General features: G+C 35.3%; 2 protein-coding genes across 3 annotated transcripts in view; both read left to right on the forward strand.

Moving 5' to 3' along the window:
• Positions 1 to 319: 319 nt before the first annotated feature.
• LOC105636444 (uncharacterized protein At5g08430) overlaps positions 320 to 16,887 on the forward strand; it is a 34,570-nt gene continuing 18,002 nt past the window's right edge. Inside the window, exons 1-6 of one of the 2 annotated variants that reach the window (XM_089716102.1) lie at positions 320 to 728; positions 1,454 to 2,240; positions 4,276 to 4,388; positions 5,565 to 5,624; positions 7,724 to 7,774; positions 15,820 to 15,890. In XM_089716102.1, coding sequence (XP_089572228.1) covers positions 1,589 to 2,240; positions 4,276 to 4,388; positions 5,565 to 5,624; positions 7,724 to 7,774; positions 15,820 to 15,890 — 947 coding nt within the window. In that variant the 5' untranslated portion in view covers positions 320 to 728; positions 1,454 to 1,588. The remainder of the gene's footprint in view (positions 729 to 1,453; positions 2,241 to 4,275; positions 4,389 to 5,564; positions 5,625 to 7,723; positions 7,775 to 15,819; positions 15,891 to 16,887) is intronic. The other variant, XM_012219721.4, reaches the window with a different exon arrangement.
• On the forward strand, positions 10,490 to 15,376 carry LOC149492564 (uncharacterized). The gene is made up of 4 exons (XM_089716402.1): positions 10,490 to 10,760; positions 10,871 to 11,367; positions 11,474 to 11,587; positions 12,310 to 15,376. The coding sequence occupies exons 1-4, from the start codon at positions 10,490 to 10,492 to the stop codon at positions 13,387 to 13,389; spliced, it is 1,962 nt and encodes a 653-aa protein (XP_089572528.1). The 3' UTR covers positions 13,390 to 15,376.

Raw genomic sequence — 16,887 nt, forward strand, 5'->3', positions numbered from 1 at the left:
ATTTCAATAATATTGCACATATTTTCACACTAATAATAATAGTTTTTAGAAATTTTCATTTTTATATATAAAATATTGATTTAACGTATTATTAGTATAACTTTTTTGCAATAATAATTTTACATTTTTTTAATAAATAATTTTTATATTTTTAAATTAATTTAATAGATATTTAATTAATTTAATTTCTTAAATTTAAGCGTTTAATAAAATAATTACGCTACCTTCAAAAATAAAAAAAATTATGCAATATGTGTAATTTATGGAATCGTTTCCAAGATAGTGCTGAATTTATGGAAAAGTGGTCACAACCGAGCACTTACCGTATACAATACAATAGTATTATCAGTAACTGTTAAAAACGCCATCCTGGACCTGAAGCAAATTGCCAAATTAGAATTCAATACCAGTCCAAATAATCAATGGCTCTTCCATAATTCCGTTCTTCAGCTCTTCAAGCGTCAGTGTCTCTGTCCTCATACAATCCGTCTTCCTCCTTAATCATTAATTTGCAAGGCCACCACCGCGTCTCCGGCACCGGTATACTCTGGCTTCTTCAACATTATCCCTGGCTCAAAATGGAGTTCCTAGCCTGCTTCACGTAGTGTTGAGGCTTCTTTAACTATCATCTCAACTGCTTTACGACTGTGTGAGACACAAGGTCGATTAAACGACGTCGCTACATCCAGCTGGCCGCTGCATGCTATCTCCGCTGCTCCAGTGCGCAGGTGCGAAGCCTCTCTTGTGTTTTCCCCTGTATGATTGAAACTGTATTGTGTGTTATTGATTGTTGCGGTGGTTGGTAATGTAATTCAGTGCTTAAAAGTAAAATTTGTAGTTGTTTTTAATTTTAAATTGTTTGATAATGCGTTTCTTTATATAGTATTAGTTTCAATTTAGTCAAAATTCTCTTGAAACTATGAATCAAACTTTTATTTGTGCTGAAATAAGGTTTACTAAACAATTAAGAACTACAAAGCATTGGAAATTTTAAATTTAAGCGTTGAATGATGGCATTAAAGGCCTTAAAACTTGCACTTATTTATTAGCTTTTAAATAATTTTGTAATTTAGAAACTAATGTATTTATATTATCGAGGACTTTGAATTTTGCTCATAAATTTATTGCACTTAGTTTTCAGCTTAACCACAAACCAAATCCTTAGATTGTTGGTGGTTTGCTTCGGTTCTTTGCTCATTAACTGTGATTGCGATATTAACACATACTAGGGAGCCTAGCTAAAGGGAGTTCGGAAAAATTGATTTTTATGGCAGATTTAACATGTTGCTGGATATTTTTATTTCTCTCTCTATCTCTCCATTAAATAAGAACAAGATGGTGCATCTCTAAATTTTAGTTTCTGCGTTATTCTTTTCTTTTGCTTTGTTTTGTTGGTCTTGAACCAGTTCAATTGTAAATCAGCCAGGCTTATAGCAGTCCTTTTCTCTTGCAGGGTATGTGATAGATTCTGAATTTTTTGAAACATAGAGATTTGTATTCCGGTTCTAGCGGAAAAAAAGGCCGAGGCTGAGATTCATTAAATATCACAGTGAGACGGTTTAGCTGTTATATTCGTTATTTTCAAAACATGGGCGAGAATGAGCAGTTTTGGGTGGAAGAACACACAGGACATCAAAATTTTTCCATAGGTATGAAACGAAAGGCTAGAACAAAGAAACTGGAATTTATTGGGTGGGGATCTAGACCACTCATTGAGTTTCTTGAATCAACTGGTATAGATGCTAGCAAACAAATCTCCCAATATGATGTTGCTGGCATTATAAATAAATATGTTAATGATCACAACCTTAATCATCCAGCAAAAAAGAAGAGGATTGTTTGTGATGAACGGCTCCTTTCTCTATTTGGAAGGAAGACCATTGCCAGGATAAAAATATATGACATGCTGGGGACTCATTTTGCTGAAAATCAAGTGGAATCAGATGATGAATTGCTTTTTAGTTCAGAAGAAGAGGACGGTGCCAAAGAGCAACAGAAGCATCTGACTTCAGACAAAAGAACACCTAGTAAGAAGAAAGTTTCGGAAGCTCCAAAGAGCTGTTTTGCTGCCATAATTCCTGCTAATATTAAACTTGTCTACTTAAAAAGGAGTTTAGTTCTGGACCTTCTCAAGGAGCCAGAAACTTTTGAAGGCAAAATAGTAGGGAGCTTTGTACGAATCAAATCTGACCCGAATGACTACCTACAGAAAAACTCTCACATGCTTGTGCAAGTTACAGGTAATTAAAAATTACTTACTTCCCATTTGATTGTTATTTATATAAAAAAAATGAACCTCTTCTCTGCCCAAGCTTATGAACTAATCTGTAAATAATATATATATATATATATATATTATTTTTCTCATCTAAGTCCAGTTCATTGGGTATTGACTGAAAAAAGAACAAAGAGAAAAGATTGGAAGAAATTTCCTATCATTTGTATTCCTTTTACTTTTGAAATATGAAAACGAGAATCGTTTGCGTCACACTATTGAAATGCAAATGGTTTTAATTTTACTTGTCAGTTAGAGTCAGCTTGCTATGCAACTATAGTTATGTGATTGCAATGCATTTCTTTTGAAAGAATTACATTAAAGATATAGAAATGCGAAGCTTCTCCTATTGAATTGCGGGTTATGATGGGGAATTGCAGTGCAATCAACAGACTTTAAGACAGAGAACCACTAGCTCTCTTTCTCTGTTCTCTTTGGACTTTCTTCCTTCAGAAGTTTCTGAAGTTCTTCTCTTCCAGATTGTTTCTTGAAATATTTTGCTGTTTCTATATTTTTGTAACTCCGGTTGTAGAAGGTTTGGTTGAGGTGAATACCTGAATATAACCTTAGGCCTTTCTGTCACCTGTGTGAATAGAGTCAGTGAGTTAACGGTTGACCTGTGGGTCCATTTAAGATTTCTAGTCTTTTGCAATGAGGGACAGTGAGTTTCTTCGAAGTATGTGAAGAATCAAACTATTTTTTGAGAGTACCTTCTATGAATGTTTACAAGTCAATTCACTGTTATTTATGGCCTTTAATCTGCTACATGCACCTAAATACCTAATTTTACTCAACATACCAATGCTTTGTTTCAGAGGTGTTTGAGTTCTTGTCTTATATGAAGATTCTTTAGCAGGTTCCAGGGAAATTCTAATTCTATTTAGCCAAATGGGCATTAGAATTGTTATAATTCCTAAGATGTACAATGTTAAGGGAAACAGTTTTGCTTTTTTAGTGGGTCTGTAGTATCAGGATGGTTGAGATATAATTTAGATGTTTTGTGTTGAAATGATGAAGAATGAGATTGAGAACATTCTGTAGTTTATGGTTACTGGTGGTTGCTAAGGCTGTCATGCATAGTATTCAAAAGAATCCTAGGTGCCGAGATACGTACCTTTCAGGTTGTTTTTTTTATTTCCTTTTGTCTTTTACTTTTATCAGCTGGTTTTACCTTTATCGTTAATTAAATGTTACTACTGTCTACTAGATTTGACTTTAACAGTGCGCATGTGGTATTTTATGTCAATAAATAAATAAAATTACATAGGACCAAGTATGAACTGTGAAGCGGTGAATGTCATAAAATGATCTGGTGGTTTAATCCCAATTTTGAAGCCCTCTCTGTCCAACTTATTTAGAGCGGCTAAATGCAAGTGCTTATAGGACAAGGAGGTTCTAATTTGGAGGACATGGATAAAGAGGAAGAAGGCATTGGGGTCTAAACTCTTAGGAAGAGGAAGAAGAAGAAGAAGAAGAAGAACAGGATATCGTTGGCTTGATTATGATGATACTATTAGTTTCTCAAAGAGCTTGGTAGAATTTGGGGTTTGCTGTTATGAGCTTTTGTATCTGTGTTAAATAGGCATCAGTGGCGGTTGGAATTCCCTTTATGTGCACAACATAACTTGAGGGAAGAATTTTATTTTGCTATGATTTTTTATTGATTTTTCTACATTTCCAATGCGCACATCACTTATGTTGAACCAACTTCAGTAGGTAACGGACTTTGTGTCGTTGATTTTTCTCATGCAATTATTCCTTGGAGTCTTACTTTTTACTAATGACATTTATCTTTCACTGTAAAAGGGGGTTGACCCTTTTTGCTGGCATGTGTCCTTAATCCATTATTCCATTTAATGTCATTTTACTAATCCTGTTGATATCTGTAACTCATTGATGTTTATGTCATTTTCTGAATGTAACAATATATTGTGAGGCAATTCCTTGGAACTTTTGTAGATAGTTTAAAAATAAGCCCCATCTTGTTTCCTCTTCTCTAGGTTTAAAGAGGGCCTCTAGGTCCGATGAAAAGTCTGCAGATGTTGTTCTTCAAGTTTCAAATTTTGTAAAAGATGTCTGTATATCCATGCTCTCAGATGATAACTTTCATGAGGTAATTGGCAGAACATTGCTTTTACTTGTTTGTTATGAATGAAAATGTGCAATCCTCCACATTACTGATGCTGAACAATTAGCGTTTATTTCAAAATTATAAGTACTGAAATTATTTAGTTTTCAATTAAGAATTTCATGCCTTTTCATATTAATTGATGCAGGATTGGCTGCTTAGTGAAAACCAATAGATATTAGTCATAAAAGGCTTTCTTGACATTGAAAAACTCATTTTATAATTGGCTATTGTCCAATAACTTTCAGAAAATAGGAGAAGCCATAACCATTTTTGTTATATGTGAGTTACCTTTGACAAGATTGCTCTCCCTACAAACCCTCCCCTTATTCTTTCCTCAATTCCCAATAGCACCGAATACCAACTTTTGCAATGAGAACTTGGGAGGAAAAAACATTCTCATTGGACTAAATTTGACAATATTATTGGCCATAGTCTTAGAAAAAATGGGTAAAGTGTTTGCTGAGAACCTAAAGATATACTATGAAGAGATAATTAGTTAAGTTCCTTGAACTTCTCCATTCTGGTTAACGTTTTCTTTTTGGGAAAAAAAGGTTAACAAATGAATAAAGAAAATTGACTGATCATAATCAAATCTGAGAAAATGGTGGGACTTGAAAGAAATGTTTTCCATTATGTTCTGAATGAAGTTGTTGCTATGGAGTCTTGGAGATGTTCCTGCATTTTGGCATGCATGCTTAAAATGGCTACTGAAATGACCTGAATCCACTATGATTGCAAGCTCTAGACTTGTGCATGAATCATTGATGTAAAAATCTAAACATTAAGCTTTTAGACACTAAACACTTTTTGCATGAATAGCAATGTAACCAGAGGTTAGCTTTTCCCCGTGCTCCCCATCATATTACCTGATTATCTCTACATTCTGCATTAGCATGATCTCATGTTCCAATTTTATTCTAAGGCCTTTCTAGGATCTTTTATTTTATACCCAGGAAACAGTAAATTTGAGAAATAGGCATATTTAAATAAATATGAGTTTGGGATCATAACAGCTGCTGCATATGTCAAAGCAAAAAGTTCTGCATTTTGGTTGACTGGTTGCAGCCTGCATTGTAGATTACCATTTATTCTAGTACAAATTTGCATAATTGTGCATGTAGCTCATGGGCTTCCTCAGCTTTGTTCTATGTGTTGCAGGAAGAATGCGAGGATTTGCATCAGAGAATAAGAGATGGGCTGCTCAGACAGCCAACTATTGTAAGTTTCCCATTGTGTTGCCTAATTATTTTTCATACTTTACACCCTGCAGCCTAAGTTGAGGTCATATCCATGTGCACGATGAATTTTCTTCTGCAGTTTTTATCATTCCCTGTATTTCTCGTATGGTAAAAATTTCATGCTGGGGAGGAGAAATTACATTATGTTATTTTTTATGCACAAAGAAAAAATTGGAGCATTTTTTTTTTTTTTTTTTGGCTCTTTCATGATTATGTTCCTCCTTGTAAAGTTCACTGGAAATGTGTTCCCTAGATCCACGTCTTATGTTCGTTTTTAGTGCCTGATGCCTAATAACGGGGCGTGGCTCACTTGGCTAGGGATTGTGCTCACCATTAAGGGAGGTGATGCAGTCAAGGGAAAAGTTAGTGAGTCATGATGATTTAATTCTAAATCTAGATAATTCAGTTTTTCTTATAAATTTTTATCAGTTCAAAATTGCTTCATAATCAGGATCTTCCTATCCTATGTAGGAATCTTATTGTATTATTATTTGGGAATATCTTATGTTGGTTAGAGAATTATGTTAGTTAGAGCAGATATTGGAAACAAAGGATTCATATAGTTGACTCCAATTAGTTTGGGACTAAGGTTTAGTGGTTGTTGTTAGAGAATTATTTTTGGGAAAATATTTTGTAGATTCTCACCCTAAGATCATGATCCCTTGGTGGGTGTTAATCTTTGTATTAGGGACTATTTTAGATAATTCTTCTTTTTTTTTTTTCACTTTTGATGATCAAAGAAAGTTCACTAATAAATAAGAATAGAAGATTACTACATGGAGGACGAGGTAACCTGCTAAACGTCAGCAGCAAAATTAGATTAAATACAAAACCAAAAAATTTGATAAACAGTGCCTTGCAATCAAGCTGAAAAACTCGTAAGAACAGTTCAAGGAGAGTCCTTGTTGGTAGGGCTGTTCGTGGGTCGGTTTGGTTCGGTTTGAATATAATAATCAAACCAAACTTAAAGTGGCAATTTGAAAAAAAAATTAAAATCAAACCAAATCATCAAAAAATTCAAACCAAACCAAACCTTTAACAGTGGTTTAGTTTGGTTCGGTTTGGTGGTTTAGGCGGTTTGAAATAAGAGATATTAAACTTCCTCATTCATCTTGTTAACAAGTAAAAAAGATTAACTTTATACTAAATATGAAAAATGAATTAATAAAACTATACCATAAAATACACATGATTTTGAATAGCTATTAAAAGTTTTTAAATTAATTTTTTTATATGTATATTCTTAGTTTGTACATATATATTAGTCTAATTTTACATGAATTTTTAACATTTGAACATTTTATAAAATAATTATATAATTCATCTAATTATTAAGAAATTGTTGTTTAATTATTATCCAATATAAACTAATCTCATAATTTACTATCCAATATAAATTAATCAATACAAAGGAAATTTCCATTCAAAAAAATTGAATTCAATTTAAAAGTTCAAACATATATAGATATAACGGTTTAGTTCGGTGTGGATGGTTTTAACTCTAAACCATAAAACCAAACCAAAAGCTCGATTTTTAAATTTTACAAAATCAAACCAAACCATCAATCTTTTAAATCCGAGGTTTTGGATTGGTTTGGGCGGTTTAGGCGGCTTGATGAACACCCCTACTTGTTGGATATGCTCATGAAGAAGCAAAGAAAAGCACTTGTTCTTACAATAGATAAGAAGGCGAAAAAAAGTGGTCTTGAAAATTAAGCATTCCTTTCAATTCACAGCACAGTACAGAATCTGCAATTTTACAGGGTTTTAGCATCCTTTTTTTTTTTTCACCAGATTCTCTCCATTTTAACCCTACAAAAATAATATCTGGATTTGGTCTTTTTGTGGAAAGTTACGGTCATTAAAAACTCAACTCTGCATTTGGGTGATGTTGAGTTGGTGAATGAATCGTGTCAATTTGACTTTTCTACTCATGATTGAATTTCTTGTATATTAAAAAGGCATCACTTTTGGCATCATTTTCTAACTTTAATTGTCTCTGTTTGCATTCAATGTTGGAGCTTTTGTTTTCCTTTTTATGGTTAAATGTTTGTTGATGTGATTTTTTAACCTTAATAGGTGGAGCTGGAAGAGAAGGTGCAAGTCTTGCATCAAGATGTGACAAATCATGTAGGTACTTTGTTTAAATCTTTATTGTTCATGTTTGACATGCCATGAACCCAAATTAAAAAGTTCATCTCTTCTGGATGTACTTTGTGATTCAATGTTTTAAGCATAAATGCTCTTGTGAAAAAGGATGTCGATACTGTGGGTCTACAAATCAAAGTTCAGGAAATGATAAACTAGACTTGTATGAAAAGGATTCTTCTTGTTGCAACAGATAACTTAATGTATCATAGTCATAAAACTTGAAACACTTAGGTATCATTGAATAAAGCTTGCAACTTATCGTCGATCAACATAAAGAATGTCTCATAGAAATGCAAATATATAGATGCTTTTTTGAACATTTAGGGCAAATTTGTACATATTTTTGAACTAGCAATTTATGCAGATTAGTCAATTTATTTTGGCTCATAGTAAGAAATCTGAAGAACTTGACCTACAAGAGACCCAAGGCTTGGGTAATCTATGAATTAAATTTTGGTAGATGGACAACTTAACATTGATAATCTGTAAGTTTATGATGGCTGGTGCTCGAGTGATGAGTGAGTTGCTCAGGAGACATGTAGCTAACCAGAAGAAAATAGTGACCCAGTTTAGTTATGTAGACCAATCTGCTGCCCTGGGATGTGGGCAATTCTTGAATAATCATCATAATATAAGATAGCTTGTAGGTTTAGCTATTTAGGACTGGTTTATAATTCATTTATAAGCTACGGTAAATAGAAATTCAAGCAGAGAATTTAAGTTACTGATTGTAACTTGGTTGAAGTGGATAGCAGAAGAAAAGACAAGTTTCTGTGGTTGTTTGATAGGAAGTTGTAATACTGTGAATACTACTCATTGACAGTTTTGGGGAAATGCGGATAGGCTGAAACTATTTGATTAGTGAAGACTTTCTGACCTGAATGTTACTGGAACTGTAAAATATGCCTGCGAACTTGAAGAAAAGTGATAAGATTCTAAGCTTCACACTTAGAATTATTAGGCACCACATACCGTATTGAACTGCAGCACACAATCCAAAGTAGCAGCAAAAGTTTCAATGACAAATTATTATTAATTTTTATCACGAAAACACAAGCTCAGATATTTATATATATATTCTGTTTGTTTCACAGAATTTATTTTCCTGAAAACATTTTCTGTACTTTTTGGTGTTTGGGGCACCTAGGAAAATAATTCGATGGAAAATATTTTTCCGGTTAAAGGAAAACTAAGTCATTTTTCAAGAAACATGACTTCCCTTCTTCAAAATAGGAAGTTATTTTCCAAACCTTTGCAAACTCATTATAATGAAAGAAAAACATATAAATAGATGCTATTAATCCACCAATGCCCACCACCAACCACCACTGTTCGTCGACAGCCACTGGAGGCCACCTCTATCATCAGCAACCACCACAATTTACTATTTTTATGTTTTTTTCCTCATATTTAACAATAAATTAATAAAATATTAAATTTTTATAAATATAAATATTTTTATAATCTATAAATTAAAAATGTTAATGTCTTCCGACAGATTTTCAATGTTGAAACCAAACAACAGAAAATAAGTTCTTTGGGAAATATTTTACAGAGATAGGTTATTTTCTATGCAACAAATTGCCTAAGATAATGCTGGACCTTTTAAGACATTTGACTCTTAGAACTGGCCCTTGTTCTGTAGGGATTTAGGATCCCATACAAAATATGAAGGGTGATTTTTTTCTTAATCTATGAGTACTATGAAAATAAGGCTCATAGTGTTAAGGACTAGTTGTAAATAGAGTTCTGTTAGGAGTTAGATTCCTAATAGGTTTATAGTATCCTGTATATGTATATATATGTGACCCTATTCATGAAAAATATACAACAATAGTTTTCCACAATATTCTACATGGTATCAGAGCCCCCTGGGCTCGTTATTATTATTATTTTTTTTTCTTCCTTCTCTGCTCTTTTTTGCGTTGAAACTACAGGCAGAGGGTATTTTTTGGTGACTGCCAGTCTAGGTCACCCACATAGGCTAGTCTTTCTGTCTCACCGCCACCCAAGGAAGAAGGACAGGCCGCCGATCGGCTCTCCCTCCAAATCTGGTCACTGGAATCCGCGCGAGTGGGCTTCACGCGCCACTCCAAGTTTCTGCCCTTCTTCACGTGCCAGCGCGTGGGGGAGCGTCCGGCCATCTCCGGTCACCGGCTCTCAGTTTTCGGCGTCGATTCTGCCAGTACAGTGCAACCCAGTGTGTTGCGTCGACTCTCTTTGACTTTTGTGGTGTTTTTTGTGCTGCACCTTTGCTGTCGCCTTGCCGGGTACATTCTGAATTTGTGAATTTATATTGTGCTGCTGCCTCTTTGCTATTCTGCTATCAAGTTACCAAGAATCGTAGTTTTCCTTTGCCGTGCTACATTTGTTTTTGAGCGTTTCATCACAAATCATGACGAGTACTCCACCGGGGACTTCCGAATCGAAACCTGTTATTACTGATGTGGTGCCATTACTGAATAAAATAACAGAACACAAACTTACTGGCTCTAATTTTCTGGCATGGAGTAAAACAGTTTGTATATATTTTTGTAGTTTGGATAAGGATGACCACTTGACCAATGATCCACCTGAAGGAGCTGCTAGGCAAATTTGGCTTAGAGAGGATGCTCGATTATTTTACAACTTCGGAATTCGATTGACAGTGAAGTAATTGGTTTAATTAATCATTGTGAGTTTGTTAAGGAACTGATGGATTATCCTGAATTTTTGTACTCGGGAAAAGGTAATCTATCCCGTATGTATGAGGTTTGCAAAGGATTTTATCGGGCTGACCAGCAAGATAAGCCCCTCACAGCTTATTTCATGGAATTTAAGAAGATTTACGAGGAACTTAATGTTCTATTGTCATTTAGCCTTGATATTACGGTTCAACAGACTCAGCGAGAACAAATGGCTGTAATGAGTTTTCTTGCAGGTTTTGCTCCGACTTTTGAAACTGCCAAATCACAGGTTCTTTCAGGTAGTGACGTTACCTCTCTTCAGGAGACTTTTACTAGATTACTACATACTGAAGGTTCTTATACCCCTTCCCTTATGATAATAGTGCCCTTGTGAGTCGTAATCAAATAGTTAGACAGCCAGGAAACAGAGGAAGAGGAGGACATAACCGTAGTAATGGACCAATTAATCAGGAGGCAAGCATTCTTATCTGCCGTTATTGCCATGAACCTAGTCACACTAAACGGTATTGTAAGAAACTGCTAAATAAGCCCCTAAGGGCAAATATGGCCACTCAAGATTCTGCTGTTACTTCTTCTGAGAACACTGTAACAATTTCTGCTGCGGAGTATGCTGAGCTCTCTGGATACCGTTCTTCTAAGTCTACTGATTCCTCAATTGCTGCTGCTGCCAATTCAGGTACTTCTACTACATGTCTTATGTCTACCTCATCAGAGTGGGTCATTGATTCTGGTTGCACAGATCATATGACAGGTAACCCTAGTCTCTTATCCTTAGTTAAAGAACCTGAACAATTTAATCGTCATGTTACTCTAGCTGATGGGTCCACATCTTCTGTCAAGTGTATTGGCACCGCCAATCGCATCCCATCTCTTCCGTTGTCTTCTGTTTTTTTGTTTGCCTCGTTTTTCATTCAATCTATTATCTGTTAGCAAAATTACTCGTCTACTGAATTGTTGTGTTAAATTTTATCCTACTTATTGTGTGTTTCAGGATCTTTTGACGAAGCGGATTATTGGTAGAGGACGTGAGTCTGGTGGCCTTTATCTTTTGGATGAACAAGTTTCGTCATCTCTGGCTTGTGTTGTTGCTCTCTCTCCTCTTGAGGTTCATTGTCGTTTGGGTCATCCTTCATTGACTACTTTAAAGAAGTTGTGTCCGCAGTTTCAGTCTTTATCGATTTTAGAATGTGAATCTTGTCAATTTGCCAAACATCATCGTTTACCTTTAGTTCCTCGAGTCAATAAACGGGCTTCATCCCCTTTTGATTTAGTTCATTCTGATGTTTGGGGTCCATGTCCTGTTATTTCTAAAACAGGCTTTCGATATTTCGTAACTTTTGTGGATGATTATTCTCGTGTTACTTGGTTATTTTTAATGAAAAATCGTTCTGAGATATTCTCTATTTTCTATTCCTATTGTGCTGAGATTAAAAATCAATTTAATACCTCTGTTCGCACATTGCAAAGTGACAATGCTAAAGAATATCTATCTAGTTCCTTCCAATCTTATATGTCATAGAATGATATTCTTCATCAAACATCTTGTGTTGATACTCCTTCTCAAAATGGGGTTGCAGAAAGAAAAAATCGACATCTTCTTGAGGTTGCTAGGGCACTCCTATTTCAAATGAAGGTCCCTAAACATTTTTGGGCGGATGCTGTCTCTAGTGCATGTTTTTTTATTAATTGCATGCCTTCTTCTGTGCTTAATGGTGCTATTCCTTATAGTGTCTTGTTTCCCTTCTAAACTTTTATTCCCTATTGAACCTCGTATTTTTGGTTGTACTTGTTTTATTCGTGATGTTCGTCCATAGGTTTCCAAATTAGATCCAATCCCTTCGTTGTATTTTCCTTGGGTATTTTCGGCATCAAAAGGGATATCGTTGTTTCTCTTCCGATCTTGACCGTTATTTTATTTTTGTCGATGTCACATTTTTTGAGAATACTCAATTTTTTCCTTCTCCTATATATAAGAGTGAGGGGGAGGATGATGAGCTTTTAGTCTACGCTATCCAACAATTTCCTAGCTCTCCTGCTCTTGTTCCTGTTCCTGAACTTACACCTGCTCCTACTACAGAGTCTGCTCCTCCTATTCCCCCTCCTGCACCAGCATCTGTCCACCCTCGTTCTGAACAGGTTTATTCTAGGAGACCAGAAACTCTTGACTCACTTCCTCTATCCACCGCTTCAACAGAAGATCCGGTTCCCTCCACTCAACCTGAGCCTGTGCCATCCACTGCTCCGTCAGACCTTGACCTTCCCATTGCTCTTCGAAAAGGTAAACACACGTGTACTTATCCCATTTCTTCTTTTGTTAGTTATGATCACCTTTCTCCTTCATCTCGTTGTTTTGTAAGTAACCTAGACTCTGTCTCTATCCCTAAAACTGTTGTCCAAGCTTTGTCCCATCCTGGTTGGTGTGCAGCAATGAAAGAGGAAATGGCTGCCTTAGATACTAATGGTACTTGGGATCTTGTGCCTCTCCCGGCAGGTAAGAAAGCTATTGGTTGTAAATGGGTTTTCACGGTTAAAATGAATCCTGATGGATCTGTTGCCCGTCTCAAGGCTCGATTAGTTGCTAAGGGCTATTCTCAGATTTATGGCCTTGATTACTCTGATACTTTTTCTCCTGTGGCCAAAATGTCTTCTGTTCGTTTGTTTATTTCTTTAGCAGCTACTTTTGACTGGCCTTTACATCAGCTGGATGTTAAGAATGCCTTTCTTCATGGGGATCTTCAGGAGGAAGTTTACATGGAGCAACCACCAGGCTTTGTTGCTCAGAGGGAGTTGGGTAAAGTGTGTAAACTTCGAAAATCTCTTTATGGCCTAAAACAGAGTCCTCGAGCTTGGTTTGGTAGATTTTGCAATGTGGTTCACCAATTTGGCATGCAGAAGAGTACTTCTTGATCATTCTGTATTTTTCAGAAGTACTAACACTGGTTTGATTCTACTTGTGGTTTATGTTGATGACATTGTTATTACAGGGAGTGATTTTGTAGGAATTACATCACTCAAGTCATTCCTCTAGACTCAGTTCTAGACAAAAGACTTAGGATTGTTGAAGTATTTTTTGGGTATAGAAGCATCTAGGTGTAAGAGAGGCATCTTCTTATCTCAAAGGAAGTATGTCCTTGACTTACTAAAGGAAACTGGAAAGTTGGGTGCCAAGCCATGCAGTACTCCAATGACTCCTAATTTGCAACTTTCGATTGGTGGCAAGCTATTTGATGATCCTGAGATGTATAGAAGATTGGTGGGCAAACTGAATTATCTTACGGTAACACGTCCAGATATTGCTTACTCTGTGAGCGTCTTAAGCCAGTTTATGTCTTCTTCTACTGTTATTCATTGGGAAGCTTTAGGACAAATTTTGTGCTACTTGAAAGATAATCCAGGTCGTGGCCTCCTTTACAGTAATCATGGGCATTTGGACATTGAGTGTTTTTCGGATGCGGATTGGGCATGTTCGAAGGTTGATAGAAGATCAACTTCAGGATATTGTGTCTTTGTGGGTGGAAACTTGATATCGTGGAGGAGCAAGAAACAAAATGTAGTCTCATGATCGAGTGCTGAATCAGAATATCGAGCTATGGCGCAATCTACTTGTGAGACAATTTGGATTCGTCAATTGTTAGAAGAAATTGGCTTCAAGTCGTCCTTGCCTGCAAAGTTATGGTGTGATAATCAAGCTGCTCTTCATATTGCATCAAATCCAGTATTCCATGAACGAACAAAACATATCGAGATTGATTGTCATTTCATTATGAAAAGATACAACAGGGTGTTATCTCTACAGGGTATGTTAAAACAAGTGAACAGTTAGGAGATATCTTTACAAAAGCTCTAAATGAACCTTGGGTTAACTATCTTTGTAAAAAGTTGGACATGATTAACATCTATGCTCCAACTTGAGGGGGAGTGTTAAGGACTAGTTGTAAATAGAGTTCTGTTAGGAGTTAGATTCCTAATAGGTTTATAGTATCCTGTATATGTATATATATGTGACCCTATTGATGAAAAATATACAACAATAATTTTCCACAATCTTCTACACAAAGTAAAAGTAAGACTTCCTTTTCCAGAAAATAAGTTCTTTGGGAAATATTTTATAGAGAAAGGTTATTTTCGATGCAACAAATTGCCTGAGATAGTCCTGAACTTTTTCAGACATTTGACACTTAGAACTGGCCATTGTTCTGTAGGGATTTAGGATCCCATACAAAATGTAAAGGATGAATTTAATCAATGAGTACTATGAAAATAAGGTTCAAAGTAAAAGCAAGACTTCCTTTTCCAGAACAGCTGAAAATTACAAAATGTTCCTGATTTCTAAAAGTGAAATCCAGTGATTTTCCTGCTTAAATAACATGAGATCAAGACCCTTAATTGACTCCAAAACTTATGGTTTGTTTGGCATTGCTGTTGTAGCCACTATTGAGAAACACAATCTTGTAGACGGGATTGCATTCTGCAACGTATAAAAGGTTGTTTCTTTAAACAATAATTTCAACCCTAAATGGTTGATAAACAAAGTTCGTGCTTGCTAAGCCTCTCATCATTGAACATGTGCTAAGTAAGTTCTGGCATGGGCACTGGGACTATGGCCCACTGTTTCGAAGCATGCTGATAATGTTCTCCATATGGTTTGCATTTGAATGTTATCCAGTGTGACCATGGAGAAAATTAAATAGTCATTGACCATGGAAGAACAACATAATGATCAAGGGGATAGCTTATTGTCGATTGAGAATTAATACCGCTTGCTTCACTATATAAAGAATGGGAAAGTTTTTGGGTTTTAAAAAAGTGGAAGATATGTTCAAGTTGTAAGTTTTGAAGTAGTCCAGACTCTGATTTGGATTTTTTTTTTTTTTTTTTTTTTTTTTTTTTTTTTTTTTTTGGTAATATAGTTCCTCATGTAATAATGTATCCTAAATATTTGGATATAGTATGTTTCTTTTTAAGTCAAATTAATTGAAAGAAAATCTGTAATTGTGGATAAATAATTTAATATGCTATTTTTGTGTGGTTCCTTGATTTAGAAGAACAATCAAGAAAAAATAATATTTTCCTTATCACTAGATGACAAATCAAGGATGGAAGAGACATAATGGATTCTCAGTCTGATATATATTCCTGTTTCACGTAGGTGGATATAAAAAATGTGCATCCCTAATGTGCAATATTCTAGCATGCATTGTGACATTTTTTCTGAGTTTGAAATATCAGTTCTAGTCTCTGACCTGGGAGCTTGTTGTAATGCTTTAATGAAATCGTACTGATTGATAATTCAACTTTATTCATCTCTTTCTGATTCATGTTGTGAAAACGTTTCAGTGGCTTGTGAGGGAACTTGCACTGCTACAAAAGCTAATTGATCGAGCCAATGAAAAGGGATGGCGCAAAGAATATCCTTTTATGATTTCAATAAAATTTGTGCCATAGTCAAAAGCATTTCCTTATTTTGTTCTGTGTTGCTTAGTGCATTTTAATTTCATGGTAAGGTAGATGTTGCATTGGAATGTAGAAATAATGTATTGTCATCCTTCCTGCTAGGCTTTTCATCATTAGACATGTCCCAAGGATGCTTGGACTTGGATGTTAGATACAACTATTAGGATTAGAAAGAATTCATTTAACAATGACTTATTAAAGTAGTGCAATCTGAAATAAATGTGATAGAAGTGTTTGCTCTCTTAGTAAGAATCACTCTGCACTTTCATACCCAAAGCGTCTCTTTCATTTATCATGAATTCTCATGATTCTCCATCCTTTTACCAGCAAATGCCCAAATATTTTCAGTGGTCATGGCTGTTGTTTAACAGCACAGGTCAAAACTGGTGTTTGCTGGCTATATGAGGGTACCAGCACATTTCATCATTTATATTGAGCACTTTAGCATTGTGATATCTATGACAGTTTCTAGAGTTCATTTGAGTTTTCGGGGACTGCAGTAGGGTGGTAAAGTGTTCTTGCTGTTTCAATAGACCACTGGTCACAATTCACAATGTATGTGAATAGTTTGAGCACCAGTTGCATTGAAAAGGTATGATGTTGAGTTTGTTGAAATTAAGAAGGAATGCAGTTGTTTCATGTGTAGAAATTAAAGGAAAGAATATGTTTTATTTCTTTCAATTGTGTTATATTTTTCAACCTCTACTCCACTATATATATACAAAAAATTGTTCCAATATAGGAAGCAATCTAAATAGGAATAAACCTAAACTAGGAAACACAATCTTTACACTAATTAGGAATAAACCTAAACTAGGAAACACAATATTTAATTTAATCACAAAGATTTTGAATGGATGGACTTATTTTGAATGACTGCCTTTTGAACTTAGCTTTTCAAGGAGTCTTAGTTATTTCTGGATCTGGAAGCAGATTTTATATAGGCAGAGA

Source organism: Jatropha curcas, chromosome 11 (assembly GCF_041381405.1).
Source record: "Jatropha curcas cultivar XTBG-Jc1 chromosome 11, XTBG_Jcur_1.0, whole genome shotgun sequence".
Lineage (NCBI taxonomy): Eukaryota > Viridiplantae > Streptophyta > Magnoliopsida > Malpighiales > Euphorbiaceae > Jatropha > Jatropha curcas.

What these genes read in the sequence shown, in the direction of transcription:
- LOC149492564 (XM_089716402.1), top strand. Translation starts at nt 10,490, where the DNA reads ATGGATTATCCTGAATTTTTGTACTCGGGAAAAGGTAATCTATCCCGT. An exon ending in CATCTCTTCCGTTGTCTTCT is followed by an intron (nt 11,368 to 11,473) that starts GTTTTTTTGTTT and finishes TGTGTGTTTCAG; the next exon opens with GATCTTTTGACGAAGCGGAT. An exon ending in TTGCTCTCTCTCCTCTTGAG is followed by an intron (nt 11,588 to 12,309) that starts GTTCATTGTCGT and finishes TTTCCAAATTAG; the next exon opens with ATCCAATCCCTTCGTTGTAT.